This window comes from Ylistrum balloti, unplaced genomic scaffold (assembly GCF_031769215.1).
Source record: "Ylistrum balloti isolate Yb309-2 unplaced genomic scaffold, AGI_CSIRO_Ybal_v1 Utg369850, whole genome shotgun sequence".
Taxonomy (NCBI): domain Eukaryota; kingdom Metazoa; phylum Mollusca; class Bivalvia; order Pectinida; family Pectinidae; genus Ylistrum; species Ylistrum balloti.
Window position 1 is genome coordinate 1 of NW_026782003.1, and position 22,611 is coordinate 22,611.

Genomic DNA, 22,611 nt, shown 5'->3' on the forward strand with positions numbered 1-22,611 from the left:
CCATACCAGTGTCTCAGAAGGCATGATGTCGATGAAACGTGAGTCAAACTTCCATCATCTGTTACGCACTGATATTGGTATTCCGTCGGTCATAAATTACCCTATTAACAGTGCAATAACATCTATTGCATAAGTTTTTGTTATGACGGTGCAGAAGCGAAGCTGACAGATTCCATTTATTCCATTGTCACGTCGTTGTTTTCATATGTATTTTATAAGTATACCATCCCCCTATCAACAACTAAACTACAGATAAACAATCTTCGAAAAATCAAGTTTGAATTTAATGTAAATATATATCAGATATGAATGAAGTCAATAGAACTACTTGCTAATGATTCAAAACGATGCTTTGTAAATAAATTATATCAGTGTCACACTATATGTGAAAAAAGGGTTTCATTAGAGGAACCATTTTGTTTAAGACGTTGAAAAATATTGATTTCTATGACATAATACCAGATGTAACGTTATATGAATCATTCGCTTGGTCAGAAATGAATGCTTTCGAATCGGTTTCTGTTAGATTATCGGGACCACCCCTGCATCAGAACCTGTGAAGTTAACTCTCCAATGGTCTGTGAATATGATTTCCAAGCCGAAACCTTCTACACTCTGACCAAGGCGTGCCGTGACTGTCCTCACAACATCACGGACTGTTACAGACCCGGGTGTATCCCAGCTGACGGTAATTCCCGGGCAATCCTTGTCGTCAACAGGATGTTGCCGGGACCAGCCATACATGTAAGGCAGTGTTTGGTTGTATATTTGCTTTAAGGATTTTTACTACAATTGTATCACTTCATCCGTTGTCAAATGATAGAATCTAAATTTATATATATATATATATATAAAACATAGCTGAGGTGTGGTAATTAAAAATTATCAGAAATATTAAAAAAAACTATGTCAGTTCTGCAGAAATTTGTTATAAAAACATTCTAGAGTAGTGAAGTGATACAAAAAATAAACCCTTCCTTAAGCAAGTAATATTTATTGAAATTAGGAATAGGAATTGATTGTTTAAACTTCTGGTACAATGGTTTTATTGATTTGTGGCAATATATTTTCGTGCTGTCGTATCGACCTAGAACTCGATCAGATTGTCTTTACGTATGACTGTCTGTCAACTTAGTCTCTTTATGTCGTATCGACCTAGAACTCGATCAGATTGTCTTTACGTATGACTGTCTATCAACTTAGTCTCTTTATGTCGTATCGACCTAGAACTCGATCAGATTGTCTTTACGTATGACTGTCCATCAACTTAGTCTCTTTATGTCGTATCGACCTAGAACTCGATCAGATTGTCTTTACGTATGACTATCTGTCAACTTAGTCTCTTTATGTCGTATCGACCTACAACTCGATCAGATTGTCTTTACGTATGACTGATTGTCAACTTAGTCTCTATATATGTCATATCGACCTAGAACTCGATCAAATTGTCTCTACGTATGACTGTCTATCAACTTAGTCCCGATATATGTCGTATCGACCTACAACTCGATCAGATTGTCTTTACCTATGACTGACTATCATCTTATATGTCGTATCGACCTACAACTCGATCAGATTGTCTTTACCTATGACTATCTGTCAACTTAGTCCATATATTTGTCGTATCGACCTACAACTCGATCAGATTGTCTTTAGGTATGACTATCAACTTAGTCTCTTTATGTCGTATCGACCTAGAACTCGATCAGATTGTCTTTACGTATGACTGTCTGTCAACTTAGTCCATATATTTGTCGTATCGACCTAGAACTCGATCAGATTGTCTTTACGTATGACTGTCTATCAACTTAGTCTCTTTATGTCGTATCGACCTACAACTCGATCAGATTGTCTTTACGTATGACTGTCTATCAACTTAGTCCCTATATATGTCAATTTATTTATCTAAAAATCATTGGATTTAATGCAGACTCACTATAAAGTTCATGCTATGTTGAAGGTTTGTGAGGGAGACACTGTAATGGTTAATGTTCATAACAAAATGAATGGAATGGGTATGTCAATTCATTGGCACGGTATCCTACAGCGAGGCAGCCCTCACATGGACGGGGTTGGTATGCTTACCCAGTGCCCCATACACGACTTCGCTACATTTCAATATCGGTAAGGCAATCATCCATAAGGTACCATTTATGAGGTACCAATCTCGTATATCAGCATCGGTAGGTCAGCTGTAAATAGCAGGCATTGTTTTTACCATTAAATGCATCGATAGTTTCAATGTTGGTTCCGTTGATGTATGCCATATTCTATTTAAGAATGCGATATCATTTTCTTGGATCTACCAAGTTTTACAAATGGCAGGTGTCGATGAAGTAGAAGACGCTTACTCTTCAAGAATGCCTGGTCTTATTTTCCTTGGGTTTTTTTTCAGAAGTCTCCGTTTTGTTAATGTTTTCCCATAGTTTTTTTCATTTGAGTTTTGATGAAGATTATGGTAAAAATTGGTATTTTTCTCTAAAAAATCATTATATTATTGAATATGGCGATATGTTTTCGTGACATTTTTCAATAAATTATAATCGTCCACAAACTTCAGTTAAAAGTTATGCAACGATCAAATTTACAACTGAATTGTATTTCATTCTACAGATTTACAGTTAGCGATCCTGGAACCCACTTTTGGCACGGACATTCAGGACAACATCGCTCTGATGGAATATTTGGAGCCTTTGTTGTTCGACAGGCTCCAGAACGCGAGTTCCATCACGGTGTCTATGACTACGACTTACCCGAACATACCATGCTCGTCAACGATTGGTTGATGGAATTAACTCTAGATCGTTTTGCCAATCACCATCAAGCTCACGGTGACAATAAGCCGGCTTCAATGCTTATTAATGGTTATTTCACTTATTACTTCATTCGATTGCATTTAAGAACTTCTCCAATTATTGTGTTATCATTTTGTTTTCCTTATAGAAGTCATTAATCCAAAACTTTGCATTATAATTTGCATTTTCTACTCGTGAAAATTAAAAATGAAAGTGTCATAAGCATATAGATGTATAAGGATGCATTATTTTGAAATCTTGTGTGTAATCGAATTGAATCACGAATGATAAAATATTAATACCTTATTCTATTAAGCGTATATATATATATATATCATTCTTAAGTTCATAGACAAATATGCAAAAGCACACCACAAAGTGAGAGAACATGGAAAAGGTGTTTCAATGTGCTTTATAGTATTATTAACCATTTAGAAAATTAATATTTGATGTATTTAACAATTTCGGGTGCTTACATGGCGTGTATTGGAGATAAATAGAATGAAACATATGTTGGTAAATTTATGTGGGGTAATGGATATTCTACTCGAACATTGTTCAAAAGACACAAAAGTGAATGGTACCTTTTCATGCAAATTTGGAGTAAAATTAACGTCTTTCTAGGCTAAGGCTTTGTCTCGGTTCTGAATCCAAATTCTATACCCAAAGGTATATTACCCAACATTCCACATACCAATATATGGTTGACTGTTTTTCTCCCATCTCTTACACAAATATTTGATAATTTGAAAAAATACACAATGTTTTCTAAAGAACTGCTGTGCTGGATATAGGATGCTTTCTCTTACATACATATAAGGTAAAGCCATATTAGAAAAAAAACCCACACAGGAACTTGTGTAATGACTTATTTTGTTTATGAGATGGAGATGACAAATCGTCATAACCAAGCAAGCAATCCTAGGACGGGATTATGATTTTTGACGTCATAATGTAACTTCTCATGTCAATGTGACATCAGCATGACAAAGTGGGTGTCCACATGAGATATACGTATCTCACAAAGGTAGAGATAGGAGCGTAATAAATCCTTCATTATTTTTTTTTTTATCGACCACAATAGTTACGTTAATATTGCTATTTCCAATATCGACAGAGTACCTGAATAGATATTAATATTTCGTCTTTATTAATTATTCTATTAAGGAAGAGGAGCTCATCGTGTTTTCTACAACAGTGAACGAAGTGAGAATATCACAACACCATATGAAGTGTTTAATGTTGAGCACGGGCGGCGCTACAGGTTCCGGATAATAAGCAATGGTATATTGAACTGTCCAATACAGTTATCCGTTGACAACCATACACTTCGCGTTATCAGCAGTGACGGTAATCCATTCCAACCTATCGACGTTGAAAGTATCAATATATTCGCCGGTGAGCGGTTTGATGTGGTCATTCTAGCCGATCAGCCTATGGACAATTATTGGGTCAGGGCGCGGGGACAAGCTGATTGTGGTGTAAAAAGTGCCTACCAACAAGCTATCCTCCGTTACAGTGGTGCAGTCGAGGGGTTACCGACTCGTCCAATAGGACACCAGTTTGGAGACAGAGAAGGAAAGGTGAAATCATGTCCATTAAACATCTAATGATAAGGGAAACATATGTGATTTATTAAGCTTATTTCCTGTAATGGACAGACAGTTAGAATCAAGCTTTATTCAAATTCTTTTATTATCAACAATCACATTGAATACTAGACAAAAGCACCTGCTTCTCTTCTTTTACTTTCCCCCCTTGTCTTACTTCAATAACAAATTATCATTATTACGAAAAAATTACATCAGATAGTAAGAGCTTTGGAATCTTGCATATTGCTATATTTTTATATATACAAATTAGGTTAATTAACTTAAGAATATGTAAGTAGTATTGTTCTTAAATTTATGAATGGTCTGTCCTGTTTTCAGAAACTCAATCCATGGAATAAAAAAGCAACTGATATGCTGGTACCAGTGACGCATCTTGACAATATGCGTCCGTCAAACAAAGCACTTCAGGAAACACCTGACAAGAAGTTCTACCTCACAATGGACTTTAACAACATCGACAACTATAACTTCTATGTAGGGCCTGAGTATGTTTCCCCTTCCACTGTCGTGGAGGCATACAACCATTTATTGTCACCGCAGATAAATCATATCAGCAATACCCTGCCACCTTCCCCTCCTCTGACACAATTCCATGACATACCACAGGTATCCATTTTTTTATATCAATTGTAATTCTTTATTGAAATTCTACGTCATACGATGAGTACGGAGGGGTGAGAGAGAATGTTAATATTGGAATTATCATTTGGTACATCACAATAATCCTGATTGTAAAATGTAAGATTAAATGAGGTATTCATTTTCTTAATATCATCATCAGGATATTTAGTATCTTTTCATGATTAATTATATCCTTTTCTTCGGAAAAGAACCATGTAAAAGTATATTTTTGTTGGTTTGATCAATGACATTGTCGTTAAAGTTTATACTCATAAATATACATCTTTCAATAGAAATTTAGAATGGATTATATGTTAGCAAATAGCGACTTAATCTACATCATACAGCTGAACTCGCCATTGCTTGTATTGGCATGCAGGCTAGGAAAGTTGAGTTCATCAGCAAAGCCAACCATCTACCAGTCTCAAAAACTGTACTAGGTACACAAATAGGTGACTCTTCAATAGAAAGTTATCCATGCAATTTATTTATATAAATGGGGTTGTATATAGAATAGCCAGTGCGAAATCGTTTCAATTTAACCGCCACTAAATATGAAGTACATGAAGCTTGTTGAAATTTTATTCCTTCTAACTCGATTTACTATAAGATTCAACAGTGTTCTCGTTTTAGCTATGTGTTTCACTCAAACAACAATCAAGTCACTGATTTTATTCTAAACGGAGGAAACCTGATCGCACTAAATACGTTATCATTACCATGACAAAGGTGACAAAATTATTTGGTTAACTCTGTACGAATGCATGACCAGGTATGTAGGTTGATGATAGCTAAATTCGCATTAAGACCTTAAAGGACTCAATCGTCATGGTGTGATCGTTATATTGATAAGATGTTTTGAATAACCTTTTGACCCGTGAACATTAATAAACATATAGTAAATAAGTTGTTTACTATGTTTGCAGGAGATGTTCTGTAATACTGACACTGTGAAAAAGAATTGCTCCGAGGAATTTTGTGAATGTATTCACACACTAAAGGTGGACCTGGGTGACACTGTAGAGTTTATAGTCATCGATGAAGGAAAGATCTGGGATGCCAATCATCCAATGCATCTTCACGGTCATAAGTTTAGGGTGATTGGCATGGATAGGGTGTGTATATCAACACTGTATAAAATGTAAACACACATGTGTATCTTTACCTGTATCACAGAATAATGTCTATGTTTAAAGTGAACCACTTAAAAATAAAGGATATTTTACAAAATAATTAGCTAGTAAACATAATCTAAACCATTATCTAATTACATTTTAAATCAATATCCTTTCTATTTTGTTTATATCAAGGAAAATTAAACAGTTAAAAATTTAGTGATATTTTTAGTCAGCAAAGTTTCGTAACTTTTGGTTGTAAATGAAAATCTGACGCATCATTATATTTTTTCATTTCATTCTTTCCTAAGTATTTGTCATTTTACATCAACAATGTTTATGTTGTAAATTATGTATTTTCCAGCTCAACAAATCTACGACCCTTGAGGAGGTAAAACGTCTGGACAATGAAGGAAAGCTGATCAGAAACTTGACGTCTCCTGTTGATAAAGACACAGTTACCGTTCCAGATGGTGGTTATGTCATCCTCCGAGTCCATGCCAACAATCCAGGTACTCATCCCACTGATCAGCAAAAATGTGAAATAATAAAGGGGTCATTGATTTATCAATTTTAAGTATTCTCTCAGTATTAGCAAAGAAAACACATGAAGTTTTTGTTTGACGAATTCGATGGAACAATTTCCGAATAAACACGTTCATTTACAGATTTAAAACAAAAATAATTGTCAGCATTTCGAGATGTTATTGTTCATATATAAACAAAGACTTTTAATTGATAGGTTAGCAAAGTCTGTGTCATACTTAAAATGCAGCTTTACCAAAGTAGTGTCATGTAAATGTTCTTTTGGTGGCAATCTCATTACTTTCTGACAAACTTTAATTTTGTTATAGCAATACTATAGAGAATATATGGTCAGTGTCTTTAAATATAAGCTGTATTTTGCCGCGAAAGGAAGAAAGACTGAAAGAAGTTGTCAGCCTTTGAGGAACCACTTTTGTCTTTCTCTCCCGAGCCAAAATGCAGCTTATATCTTAAGACACTGGCTATGTATTCTACTTATCCTGCAACACTTCTTGAAAATTCAGACTATAATCAGTGTGTTAGGTCTATTCAATCTTTGTTTACCTGACGTTCACGTTACCTGATTGTGCCTGATGACACACGTCAAAATAATTACTCCGCACGTAAATCTAGTTTCACAATTCAATGGATATAAAATGCAAATTTATGATTTTATGTGGAAAAAAGTCGTCTTTGATAAAACAAATAAAATCGCTTATTTGATCTGTTATTTCTTTTCTAAAATGAAATATCTAAGGTAATCAGAAAACAAATTAATACCGAATACCGCAAAAAAAATTGCATTTCGGCAAAGGAAGAGCAGTTGCAAGATAAAATTGTATACATTCTTGAATCAAAAATAAAGTAAAGTGACACACTACGACTCTATAAAGCAGTAATTTCTCTATTTCAGGATTTTGGTTTATGCACTGTCACATTGAGTTTCATGCCAACATTGGAATGGGAGTTGTGATTCAGGTCGGCGATTTCGACCAGATGCCCTCTCCTCCCGCCAACTTTCCCCGGTGTGGGAGCTGGTCATATACATCGCCAACACCTGTACCTCCTGTTACAGGCGTTGCATCCTCTGTCCATTTCAGTCTTGCGAGTGTGATGACCATGCTCTTGCTTCACTTAATTAAAGCGTAATCAATCTCAAGAGACAGAGCAAAAGTACACTATACTGGGAATCATTCGTCCAAGGTGTTTTCACCCTCTTCGTCCAGGTTTTTAATTTTCCATAAGTTTCATTTTTGACTAGTTTTACATTCGCTCTAAAAAGTTACATTTAAATTCTAATTCTACTGTTTCAGAACCTTTTTGCCCAATAGAGAAAGGCAGGTAATGGGTGAAAACTAAATTACTGTGACAGTTTCCGAGTACATAGTATATACTTACTAACAAAGTGCAATTTCGTTCGTTTACTTAAACAAGGTCCGATTTATATATACAGTTTGCTGATTTGTATATCATTATCTATCTTATTATAAAAGGTCAATAATCAAATTAGCTTTTCGGTATAATATTGTGATACATTTGATGGTAAGCGCAGCGGTGATATTTTTTTATTTCTTACTTTGACAAAGTACTTGTTCTGTTATAAAATAGTTGCTGTTAAATAATGTTTTCAGAATCCATTTGAGAATAATTTTGAGATTTGATTTGTTAAAATGTTTAAGAGTCATGGCTTGTGGATCAGTATGTATGAAGTTATGACACGTGATTCATCAGTAATACAGTAAATCATGATATCTTTGCTGGGTATACATGTCACGTGACGTCGGCTGTTCAGTAGATTTTGAGAAAAAAACATCTTCCAAATGACTAAGACTTTATGAACTATAACCTCAGCTCAGTAGCTTGTTGATCATGCTGAACTACATTGATTTGTTTTAAACTTAATAATTCAAAGCTTCACTTCTAACTTTCTAACGTGAATTTATCGTGAACGGTGCCATCTTAGGTTTGTATTTTAGAATCCACAAAGTTTTAATTGGTTAAACGAGCTACTAGCAGAATGTACGAGATGAAAGTCAAGGATTTCGGAAATTGCAGATACGAAATACTTGACGGTGTAACTGATAGTATTTTGGCTTACATCGGTGTATATTTGTAATGCAGTTTAAGCATGACTCCGTTCTCTTGTATAATTGGTGTAATATTAACAGATAAATTTGATAAGGTAGGTTGTTGTCAACCAATCTGGAATTTATTTAACTTATGTTATATTTGAATATCTGTTAAATCTGATTAAGTTTATTTCTACATATATATAACCAGTATTGTAGAATGACATTTATTTTTTATACTGTATTATTTTCATTTTGATTTACAATTCCTTGGAAGTCAATCCTTTAAACTCCTGATTGATATATCATTATAGATTATAGATATAGCCAGTGATTATTTTATGTAACGTCTTAACACCAACTGCCGGGTTTTTTTTTTTTTTTTTTTTTTGTTCTTGTTCTTGCTTTCAAATGCACCCCTATATCAGGATAAAATTCCAATACAATATACTGAAATATCTTGAATATACATATATCTATATATAAATGGAGACTCGCCTTTTGAAAACAAACTGACACTTGGTTCTTTCTTTGTATGAATTTTAATGAATTGTAATTTTAGTTCATATTTTGTTGAATACAGTTTAAATGCCTGTATTTCTTTTATCAATATGATTTTTATTTGTTTCCAAAGGCAATTGTGAATACCAACAAAGACATAGGATGTAATAAGTAACATTTTAGAAGGTTTTTAACAGGTTTATTTATAAATCATAAAAACAATGCGATATTATTACTCGTGTTCTAATGAAAGTAACACACTGTACATATTTCAAAACATTTTTTTTTAGTTTTTTTTATTTTACATGAATACATTTTCTCATTTCTCTTAAAAAGAGAACGATCATATAACTATACCAATGCAACGGATGGGACGAAATAAGACAAAAAAATAGCTCGAGGAAAATTCAATCATCATCAGAAAACGATATTACTTGTTATGCCCTATACATATTTTCCATTGGTTCATCATCAATGTAGGATATTCTAATATGAGTTTTAGGCATTTTTTTCTATAATTATTGAAACTTGAAATTGATTCCGAATCAGGTGGTTAAATAGTATTAATAAAATTTGTACATCATGTTGGAAGCAAATCAATATGCAACACGTGTCATCGTCACAGTTCATACCACCTCTTAAAGTAGCAAGGTGACGACATTTGTCTTAGCAATTAGCTAGTATAGTTGGAAAGCATCTAGTGTTTATTTATTGTCACACGCTGCAAATGTGTCAGTAATCAGATCATTGTTATAAGTCATGTTGATGTTTGCATATATATTGTGCATTACAATACAAATCGACTATGTGAGGTATCACGATTTTATGTTTGGTCATTAGTTTTATATGCTAATACCTGTATGTTTATTTATACGGAATCATTATTGACTGCTAATAACGAAGAAGGACGTCATTAAAAATATAACAAATAAAGTTTGATGTAAAATTTATGTCTGTCAAGATATACAGTTTTTTATCAATTGTATTTTGATTTTTAAGACGAATATCCAAAACAATTATCTTTATGATAATGAAGTCCATATTGGTCGGACCTCCAACATGATTTTAGCAATGTGGCACATGTATTTGACGTTATTCTAGGATGAGAAGATATATGTGAAATATATGTAAATATATATGTAATTCAAGGAACTATGCGGCTTTGACCTTAGCTACCTCCCAGTCTTCAAACTTTATGCTGACAAGTTTTAAAATGACAAAACTGATGCAATTTAATTGATTATATGGCTCTACTGTATCTAACTCTAAATTTATGTCAGAATGTGTTATCACTTGTAAGAAATGTATTATTATCATACTATGATGTCAAGCAACCCGTTGTTTTGTATTGAATTACACTATATGCAGAGTTTTATAATACTGAAAAGCATTGCCTTCCCTAGAATATCCCCATTGATGTCAGTGACATATTCACATTTCTGGCTCTACCTACCGTTGTATTCAGATATAAGTACACCGCATGTATTTCAGTAAACTGCGACGAGTGTACAAAAGAAACACAAATAAATGGCACTTTATAATACAAATGTATAGTTAGAAGCAAAAGAGCCAAAATAGAATAAACTGCATCATTCAGTAGTTTCGTCCTCCTAGGACTCGTCCGTGATGCTAAGTCGAACGTTTGAAGCCAAGAAGGCGACTAAGGAAAAACTAAAGTAATCGAAAAAATACAGTAAACACAACAGAGCGTTTCAGTCGGGTAATTCAATCTTCATTTAATGTCAGTGACCCCATGTTTACGTTTAAGATTACTTCTGATCTGCTAGATAATGTTTGCGCCTACACGTATACTTTGTATTGTTACAACGTGGGAATTTATATTTAAATGTTAGGAGTGACTGGTACACAGAATAAGACGTGGACGTACTATTTACAACTCTTTTGTACAATTATGTCTATATACAGAAAGGAAGGGTAAATGCCTTCTGCTTCATAGACAATACGTGTCGTATTTATATCGGAACAAGGCCAATAACAAAGAAAACATCGAAAACATTTTATAATGCACAAGAACACGAAAATGGTGACCGTAAACTTCCCCACAGGCTTCATCAACTTGTATCTCTGGGATCTTCACGCTTCTGTCAATTGTCAACATCTTTCACGGCAATCGTGATAATGGAAACAAGACCTTAACAGCCGAACTACTTTCGACACGTGAACAACATATCTTAGGGAAGCAGTCTTCTTACAATCAAGAAACGGAAAATACACAATAGGGAAGTCAGAATCATCATCATTAGCATACGGCTTTGTTAGTTTAGATGAAGGTAAAGATCGAGATAGGAGGCTGATGCCTAGACATCGATTTCTAATTCCGCTTTGCCTATACCATAAACAGAGGAAGTCCACCTTCAGAACTAGCCATCCTCAATCTCGAACCTTACTGAAGGCACACAAGTACCTTTCAATACAGAACAATTCATGACAATGCACCATACGTCCTTTTGTAAAGGGCCATGTTATTCTGACTCCCCGTTGCCATTTTGATGATGAACACAAGTACGAAGCTTTAGCAGTATCATTGAGTAGCAATAATAACGAATTGTTGGCTTATTAATTGTATGTTGGGGTTGCAGACATTTTGCTTTATTTGAATTATTCAGTTGTTAAATATAACAAAGAAAAATACATGTAGAGTCTAGTGACCTCAGTTTTAACAAATATTGTATATTTCAAGTGTGTTGCTACATGTATCAAATAAACTTGATGGTAAATTGCCCGATTTCGATATTGACTGTTTAGATACAATGTAACTCGATCGTCCCTGATCAAACTCATGAAATAAAATTTACTACCGACTATATCATTCAATAATTTTAACTACCTTAAACTTGTTTCACAACGTGTATGCCGTAATGTTCACAATAATCCTTAGTTATATTTGATCGTAATGTTGCAAGGATGTATTCCGTTGACGTGAATCAGAGCTTTTTTGTGCTGTGTAGTATGAATGATTTAATTATGAAGGTAAGATTGAAGTTTTATACAAAGTGCATTTACCGACATATTAGGATAATCATTCATAAACACGACCATTACGGATATTACTTTCATACATAGGTACATATTACACTTGCTACATTTCAATTTTAGGATTTCCACGACTCCGAAGACATATTGGATTTAGGTAGGTTTTTCTACGTTTGACGTAATGTTTAGGTGAATGGATACAATGCTAACCGTTTAATCAAGAGTCACCATGTTAGTGGGGTGAATCAGTTCTTAACTCGGACAGATACTGTTTCATACGGTAGTGATGACATGAAGATTAATGTATTGGAAAGAAAGGGAAATTATATGTAACAAAATGCAGCTTGTCAAATAAATAAATTCAGCAAAAAATAATTTCACTGTACATTAATGGTTATAGAGCTCATCAATAACTATTGGGATTTTTCCCTTTTTTTGGGGGGGGTGTTCTTATATATGCTATTAAGTATAAAAAGATGCTTCTAAAGTAAATATGTAGAACTCACAGATAAATATGACTACCGTAATGTTTTCTTTCATATGACAGCTGAGAACGTATGGAAAACGGCATAGATATTACATTTTTACAAGCATGTGTATGAAAGAAATAAAACCAACATCCTCTTCGAATGACGGTTGCTATAAAAGTTTTTCAGTTCTATCGAAAGATGAATATGACATAGTATCAAAATGGATATTTGCACAAAACATGTAGGCTAACATACATTTTACCATTTTGTAGGCAACGAGACGATACTTTCCTATGTTGTTTTGCTCTTGGTGGTTACTTGCCTTTTCAGTCTATCGGATCATTAAGTCGTGCAAAGTGAGTGTATGAATTTCCCTCCTAAGATCAAGCTAGATGCTGCCGCTAGCTGGGTTTCTTGTTTATGTTCTAAATGACGAAGTGCCAGCTTCTTAATTGTCACAGCTGATGAATATATATATATATATATACAAGACATGAATACCTACATCCATGGATAACATTTCTATCATTGTATCTTCAGTTATTTCGTTGTCTTTCAAACTTTTGGAATGCGATCTTAAGAAAGAAGATAAATGTGATAAATGGGAGACAAGGAATACCAGCATTGAACGTTCAGCCTTTACAATGCTTCCATTCTTTAATACATTGTTACAAATTGAATGAATTAATAGTTATTATTTCTTATGTATCTATCAATTTGTCAGAAAATTCCTGTGTATGGGTCGGTAAGGTGAACTCCTCTACCCTTGGTAATGTGTCTTTTTTGATGATTTCTACAACCTCACCAAAGGCTGTTGTGATTGCCCCCACAATGTCACACACTGCCACAGTCATCAACAGATTCCAGCCGACGGTAATCTACAGGATGTTGCATGGAGCAGACTTACAAATTAAGACGTACAAGAAAGATTATCCACAAGTTGAAATACAGACTAGTTTAGTAATCAAACAGCTGAAGTTACAAGTATTATGTCACAAATGATTATGAACTCAGTAAAACTCTCAACTATCTGACTTTTTTGTTGTCCTGCAATATAATTTACATAAGGTACCCGTGTCAGCTGTATTAGTGGGAGATGAACCGTGAATGAATAAATAAACCTGATTTTTTGGCTTTCATGACGAAAATTGTAATTTGCTATTTGAGTCGTTTTGATAATAAAAAAAATCATCTCACATCTTGAATAATTTCTAAATCTCTGAAGCCAGAAATTCAAATAACCCTGGCCTTCAACTGATTAACAGCATAAATGAACTGTTTATACTTGTATCTGGTTTCAAGCAACAAGTCCAACTTATTTCATATGAGAGCTGAACAACACAATATAATATTAAGCTTTCCCTAATGAATGTACACAATTGTGACTACACGTTTGGTTTATGAGCTGACCGATTTATCTAATAGAGAATCCTAGTTCTTAGTTGAGTATCATTGTACTACCCATTAATCTATCTGAGTACTGTTAAGTTATCTGTCAAAACTTTTTAACCTTCCCTACCATGACATGTAGTTTTAGGAAAAAGGAAACTGATATTGTTTCTTCATAATATACTAGCAGTATTTTTTGGCATTTTTTTTCAAATAGAAATATATATCTTTAACCGGATATTGGATAATAGATATGATTATCCTATTTATGCATTTGGCTTTTGTTCTTGTTTTCCTGAAACAACCTATTGAAGTACTGTCTAGACTAGAGGTTTGCAACAATGGTGACAGTCTACATATATTTTGTTTAAAACAACACTGTGTTTTCCCAATTTTTCTCATTTGGACCTCCCTAAAATAAGGATCAGCTTTCTAATTCATTCTTGAATCTTAACAAGTGTATACAAACAGGTTGTTTTTTTTTTGTTTTTTGTTTTTTTTGAAAAAGGTGTGGTCAAACTCATTCAATGTTACAACTGTAAAAATGGAATTGTTGAGAACGCTTTTATATACTACACTGTAGTAATTATCAGCTGAGAACAATTACAATTTTTAACAGAATTATAATATTTATGCTCACAATTCTATAATATTTAAGCTCAAGAAGTGTATTTACATGTTCTACCATACAGAGAGCATATTCCTAGCTTGCTCACACACAGTTTACAAAATCATTCAAGTAATTAAGACAGTTTCTTCTTGATGCATCATCACAAATATTACTTTGTTATTGTCACTCAATCACACTTCACTTTCGATTCTATTTCAAAATCTACAGGGATTTTCCTCATCACTACCACATCAGTTTATGATGAACACACTTTTAGTAAGTTGATCCGGTTTTTTCTCAGTCTGTTTGTATTAGATTTTACATATCCTTTCTCATCACACAAACTATTTTTAGTTATATATTAATAAGTAAATGTTCTTCATCGTCGTCTTCTCTTATTCCTTCTTGCTTGGTGTTTTCATCGGGTTAGTCCATACTCTCATGTCTGTAACCAAATCAGATATTTCTGTCAATAAATATCCGAACTTCAATAACCTCAACATCAATAACCGTACTTTCAGAAACATTTCTGGTTAAGATGATAGAAAAACATTCTGATACCATGTGGTCTCCTAAAACACTGAGTCAAATTTCATATATACATCTGTTTATCCAGCAAACTGTTTATAAAGATGCACAAACTTGTTTCTATTGAAATAAAAGTGACTTATGTTAAAAATTGTTGATATCCATAAAAATTACTGAGAAAACCAACACTTGAAGGCCATCTAATTATAACACAACTGCTGAAACATGAGCAGCAAAGGTTGACGCATGTTATCAGATGTATGGTATCTTCATTTAAACATTATGTCATACTGTCTAGGTAATTAGGTTTGCTTGATGTTTTGGCCAATGATTTCTGTTTTGTGATATTCTTCGTGACAGAGCACATTATGAGCGATACAGTGTTACCTAGCCAGTGTGACAGACAGTATTGGTACAATATATCTCAAAGTGTTATTCACATCAAGACCATCATACCATACTGACCACCATGCTTAAATGTATCATACAATACTGACCTTTAAATTATATCATACAATAGTTACATAAACACCAAGAACATACATGCAAACTATACTGATATTTAGATAATAAATCACACAACACACTTACCTCCAGGTTGTATCTTTTCTTGGTCATATCCTGCTCTAGCTTCTTTCTGTATTTCTTCTGAAAAATCATAAATGCAATGTTTTAAATTTACTTATTTTTATTGTGACTGTCAGATCACTACTACAGTTCTAAGCAATCTAAAAGCATTGCATAGTCATTCAATTCAACCTCATCTATAAACAAGTACATATTGTGTCAAAACATGTTGGATTATTGTTTCAGTAATAATATTTCCATGGCTGCTACATTTGTATATCAAACCTAAGGCAGTAAGGCCTACATGTACATCTGTTGTGGAGCAGACATCTGTCTATCAGCCACAAGAGGTAGTAAAATATTTTCATAAATTTTAGTATTCTGCAAAGCATAACACAAACCTTTTTATATATCCAGATAATGCAACATCTTAACACTTATTTAATCTAGTCCTTTGTTCTCAACATTATAATAACAAAATGTCCTGCTGAATTCCAATGTAAGCAGAGATCACAAGGAGGTGACCTGCAGCCAAGCCAGCCTTCTGATGTCATCTCAAAGAAAATGCTCATTTTTGTTAATGTTTTTCAATAACGATGGCCAAATAAAGGTGAAAGAGTGCAAGATTCCAAAGTATTGCAAATTTTTCCATGGAATTAATTAATAAGGACAATACTCTGGTGCTGAATCAGTTATAATTTTTTTTAAAAAAAAGTAACTTTACGTAAGCTGCTATTCATTAATTTCAGTTGAAAGAACTACCAGTAACCACCCTATTTAGTCAAGATCAGGTACCTAATCACCTTCCATATATAGTACAAACCTGGCCCTTAATCACCATCCATATACAGACCAGATCTGGCCCTTAATCACCCTCTATTTATAGTCTAGATCTGACCCTTAATCACCATCGATATACAGACCAGATCTGGCCCTTAATCAACCTCCCAATACAGTCCAGATCTGACCCTTACTTACCATCCATATACAGACCAGATCTGACCCTTTATCACCCTCCCAATACAGTCCAGATCTGACCCTTACTTACCATCCATATACAGACCAGATCTGGCCCTTAATCACTTTCCCAATACAGTCCAAATCTGACCCTTAATCACCCTCCCAATACAGTCCAGATCTGACCCTTACTTACCATCCATATACAGACCAGATCTGGCCCTTAATCACCCTCCCAATACAGTCCAAATCTGACCCTTAATTACCCTCCCTTTGGGCCAGGTGAGTTAGAAATGCAAACATTGATACAAACTTCCATAAGGTTTCAGAGTGTGTATCAATACTGGATTTGTATTGGTGTAATTATTAACTGATATCATACATTACTCAAAATCCTGAAAGTTAGCCCTTGTTGCCTTACAAACAGCGTCTATACCTATATGAACTTGATTCAAGCAGAAATGTCTTGATGTTTACTGGGCTGTTATAACATTTATCATCTGATGTTAGTGTGCTGATGGCTCCTTTCATAAATTTCTTGTCGTACTGGGTAAACATTTAACACTATTGGAGTAGATGTTTACATGCTTTAGTTTCATTTTGTCTGACAAAAATGAATAGAAAGAACAGATTTTAGTTTTTGACTAGATAATGAAATAATGAAAACAGCTATTTGACATTTACGTCACATGGGCTCAGTTCCTTGATTGTGAGTATTCAGTATCTTACATTCTCTGAAAGAATACCAGTCGTTCCATATCACAATTGGTCTGTACTACTCTTTTCATACCAAGCGTTTGGTTGTTATGTACCAAAACTGATGGTCAGTTAAAAAGTATTCCGAAGCCAAGTCGATATGTATCACCATATATCTTTACCAAAACAAATGTTGGAGTAGTTACATGACAAATAATGAAGTGAATTTGTAACCTCCCTTCACTGGATCAAAGATTTTATACAAAGCACTGGGTAAATACACAAGTGTGTATGCTGTTCACTAAAATCATTCTGCCCCTGTGCTGATTTGGACCAAACTCATCGCCGATGGACAACGTTCAGTTTGCTTTCAATCTTTATTCACGTTAAATGATATACAATAGAAGACTTGTACATGCAGGATATAACACATAAATCATGTGATTTACTGTCTGACTGTCGTGTTAGACCCATTATGAATGTGGTAAAAAAGCTGACACCAACATAAAACTTAGATTGACAGTTATTGTGTTACATAGTAGATTTATCATTACAAATCAATGTCATTATCTCACAATAAATTCCTACATAGATTTGAATGGACCTATTGCAAAGAATTGAAAACAAAACAGCCTAAACAAGGGAATTCCCATTTTTTCTAGGAAAGAAGAAAGTTAAACAGTCACAGTAATTCAATCAATCAACTTATACCTGACATATGAACTTGTGAAGACACAAAAACATTTTATAAACATCTCTACTAACACTATGACAGGCCAATCTCATCGAAAACAAAACAATGTTGGAGCGATATTGATGTAACTGATGTGGGAACTCCATCCCTGCATCTTCTGTTTTTAAATCTCTTCTCTGTACTAACCATTCAAGGGAGGAAACTCTGCTATGACTTCTCTCGAAAACTGTATGCTCTACTGTATGCTCAGCTTATTTTTAGTTTTGTAATTAAAAAAAAACTCGCAGACAATGACTCCTGAACCAACATTAAATGCAAAATATATTTTGAGCTCAAAAACATAAGGAAACACCCTAAAACCGATCAAACAGTTCACATTCAATACACAAAATAAGATTCTTCACAAAAATTCTGCTGGGATTACAATTTTACTACCATACTTCATTTAGCTTATTTTCTGATGATTTTATAACTTGCACAAATATTTTTTTCTGTTCGACTTATAACAACGCAAATCTGTAATGATGTAATCAGGGCAGCATAAACATTATGTAAATCAATCTTGCTGGATATATAACAAATTTCTGCAAAACAATTATCATTTGTTTGTTTAAATGGTAAATTGAGGTGTATGATTTCCATAAGAACACGAGTTGATAATTTTGTATAGTTTTCTTCAAAATTATCCCATGAACTCTTTACTTGTGCAGAATATCCCTTTAAAGTATTTAATGTCAAATCTTTAAAGAACACTAATGAAAATGTCTGGAAGACATAACGATATTTCCTACATTTCATCAACAAGAAGTTTTTTTTATCAAAAGCATGTAGACCATTTAAAAGAACAACAATGAGAAGTGAGTAGTTATGATTATTTTCGCCAAATACAATCTCTACCGCAATATACTCTGTGAGAGAATCAACGCAATCTATAACTAAAATCTGAGATATACATATATGTCTTTAGTTATATACAATGTACCCCTATGATAAAATCAACAAACGTTCTGGAAACTACACCTATCTTATTCAGTTACGCTTACATATATGAAATTTTACGAAAATAAATACGACATAGAAAAACAATGGTATGTACCGACTAAAGATCTTGGTAGGAAACTGTGGTACAAATGACTTGTATGGACTGGTAATGGTACGGAACTACTGGCACCCATCTGAAATCTTACGAAAATTGGACTATCGATCAAAGGGGGCTAACTCAGTGAATATGTTTATCATACAAATAATATCGTTTTAAGGAGTTGAACTAACCAGTATGGGTGCCAGTTAAATTAATGAAAACAAAATTGTTGGAATGATAGACATATTCACTGAGTTAGCCTACTGAGGCGTATATGTATAAAAAGAATATTATAGTGTTGTGGTAAAATAACCAGTTAATACTTAACTGATGTCCTTCATTATTGAAAATCTCCAACCCGAGCCCACGTGGTTTACGTAACTTCTGTATATCGACAGCTTTCAATGTATCCAAATATGCATGTATCTATTTACATTACACACACACGTGTATGCATATTATAGTTGTATTTGAGTTCTTGCATTGACAGCTTGGTAAAAAAAACTTACGCCACTTCGTAGGGTCGATCATTGGTTGAATAACAGTTGGATACAAAAATAATGCGAGCGTTCCAAAGAGGCCTCCCACAAGTGTTGCGAACTTATATCCGACCATTTTATGCTTCTGGGGTTTTTTGAAGCGCTGTGTCTTTGGTCGGCCGGCCATGGTCAACCTTGTTTAGTAATAACCGGAAGTAAACAAAAACACATCGTTCTTTCAGACTAAAACGCGGATAAATATGACATGATTACGCGAAATACTTGTTTGCTCTTGTTTTCAGCATACATGCGAATAAAAAAAGGAGACATGTTTATTGTAATGAAAATCCAAGCCTACGTTATTTCAATTATCTTCCTCGTTGTCAGCCTTCTCGATTGCACAGTGAGAATCGAAGGGAAATAACTCTGACAGACCAAAATGCTTGGCATTGCCTTGATATTAATCTTTTCTTTTTTTAGCGGCTGTCGATGAGCTCTAGTATTTTCTTTATCAATGTAATGCGAGTGACTAAGGCCTCTGTTCTCGTACGGGTTTACCATTACACTTCTTTCAATCTTGTAAATTTTCCCGAGCCATAAACATTTGTAAAATGTATATATTTTGTATGTTCTTAAGCATTTCAGAAGTGCCCAGAACAGCACTCTAAAAATGTGTAAATATTAGGAGTGTCAGTGTATAGGTGACTCTGACTTCCTTATGATGACTAAGAATTCTACGTGACAACTCATTTAATAGTTTTCGAAAAGATTCTCTTCACCTCTTTATCACTAGCCAAACTATATGACTTTTTTCCATTATTTAAAGAAAGTTTCTTGTATTGTTCGTCATCTTCAAGACAGAATGTCGAATCATGAAGCTCTTTTAAGTCAGGGTTAAGTTCTAAGGAACTGCGTCGTTATTTCATAGATAAATTCAATAGATACGGAGACAAAGAACCCCCTTGTCGAACCCCTCTTATTTAAATAAAAACTTGTTATGTGACCATAATTACAAATACGAATTCAAATATTTTTGTGAAAAAAAAACAGACTGTATCCACTTTCTGATGAGAGACAAAAATCATTGAAAAGTTAAAGTTTATTTCATAAAATTCCGTTCCAGAGAGCCGATTTTTTTTTAAATAGGCAGTCTTTTTAATGGTCTTGTCTGTGAATTTGTGAATAAGGTGCGTATGAACCATTTTTGAGTATCACTGATTCAATTTTGTAATGTAGATTTTGTTCTATTTGCAATACTTGTTATGCAATTTCATTGTCCATATTTAATAAAGATATTGATCTCGATTTCTTAACTGTAATTTTGACTTTCCTTTAAAGGAATGCAGTTACTTACTTATTGCCTCTGAAAAAAAGAAAGATAATTTATAAAGGGGTTTATGTATATTATTGAAATAAACTGAAGAAATTCAAAAATTTCAATTTTGTTCAACTACATTTGTGGAATGGGTGTCACGAGGAAAAAAGATATCGTAGTTGTTTTTACACTTGTCAAAAAATGTCAATTTTTATAGAACGATGCAAGTCCGCGGCACTAATGCAGCCACTTTTCATTAACGCCAAAATGAACTTTACATTATTGTTAAGGAAGCTATAAGAAAGCACTAAACTCGAAAGATAACATTGATTTTTTTTCAAAGTGTCTTAAAAATAGCATGTGTGTGTGTTTTCTCAAACTAGATACATATATCTACACGTTAGTATTTGTCAATTTTATGTAAGATTGAATGCAAGACCAACTCAGCAATGAAGACGTTGTATTCAGGAAGATAAATTGGTCAGAATCTCTCAAATGTAGGATGTAGAATGTCCAGGATGATGCCTCTTTACATGGACCGGATTACCCGCCTTAGTACTATTTTCCTTCGTTCCATATTTTAGTATACCTTCATGCCGTGTCGTATCAGTTCGTAGCTTATAGACTATATGTCATGCACTTTAAACAGGAAACTATATGAACAGGATATCAAATTTACGGTCAAAATCTGCTTTCTAGAACATTGCTTTAGCAGTACTATTTAATAGTTAATGTATATGTTCAGTTCAGTCGAATATGTTCACCTATAACTGTGATCTCATATCAATGCTTGACGGTTTACTTTGTAGGTCAGGATGATTTTGACCAATCGATAGGTCGGTCGGATGTTCACTATCCGACATGTGAAAAATTCAGCTTGCTGATCATTTGCATGTTTTGCTGGTTCAAAACGGTTTCTATTTTCAACCTTTTTGAATTTCCAAACAGAATACCTCTTTTACACTTCATGATTGGTTGGAATAATGTCATGTAATTTCCAATTGAATGTCACGATTTACTAAGTATTTCTGAAAATACAAATGTAGATTAATTTCTACATGATAATATTAACTCTCCGACGACCGGAACTTACATGATAACAACAATTTAAAAAGCAACTATTGTAGCAATATTCAATGTTACAGAGTCAACCAACAACTTACAATCAAGACAATTTTGAAAGTCCCCCTGCATTATCTATAAAGGCACCATATTTCAAACAACTGAAAGAGTGTGACAAGTTCACATTTTTTATATGGACAGGAAATCAAAATATTTTGATTCACAATTAACATTTGCTGCCTTTTGATGTGACGTCTTGAACACAAGTTTCGAATGCACCGACAGAGTGATTAATATTTACCTCTTCAACTAAAGGAGGACATATCAAAAATCAGAATCTAATCCTGTGAATAACATAACGGTACAAGGTCCAGGAGTCCATGGTATATCTTGTACACACAACCTTTGCACGTACTAACACACAAGCAAACTGATATCATCAAAGGCCATCATTTGTTATATATAACAATTTACAAGATGTTAAGGTCTAACATTAAACTGAGAGTTTTTTACATGTAGATAATCACCAT

General features: G+C 33.8%; 2 protein-coding genes across 2 annotated transcripts; one reads left to right on the top strand and one right to left on the bottom strand.

Moving 5' to 3' along the window:
* The first annotated feature begins 25 nt into the window (after positions 1-25).
* Positions 26-7,818, top strand: LOC132545474 (uncharacterized). The gene is made up of 9 exons (XM_060209157.1): positions 26-38; positions 527-744; positions 1,961-2,124; positions 2,614-2,864; positions 3,963-4,378; positions 4,727-5,014; positions 5,956-6,144; positions 6,509-6,656; positions 7,583-7,818. Exons 1-9 carry the CDS (start codon positions 26-28, stop codon positions 7,816-7,818), a joined length of 1,923 nt encoding a protein of 640 aa, XP_060065140.1.
* A 6,819-nt stretch (positions 7,819-14,637) lies between these two features.
* Positions 14,638-19,898, bottom strand: LOC132545580 (small integral membrane protein 20-like). The gene is made up of 3 exons (XM_060209271.1): positions 19,735-19,898; positions 15,822-15,878; positions 14,638-15,147 (listed from the first exon to the last, which is right to left on the bottom strand). The coding sequence occupies exons 1-3, from the start codon at positions 19,889-19,891 to the stop codon at positions 15,098-15,100; spliced, it is 264 nt and encodes an 87-aa protein (XP_060065254.1). The 5' UTR covers positions 19,892-19,898; the 3' UTR covers positions 14,638-15,097.
* Between the last annotated feature and the right edge of the window lie 2,713 nt (positions 19,899-22,611).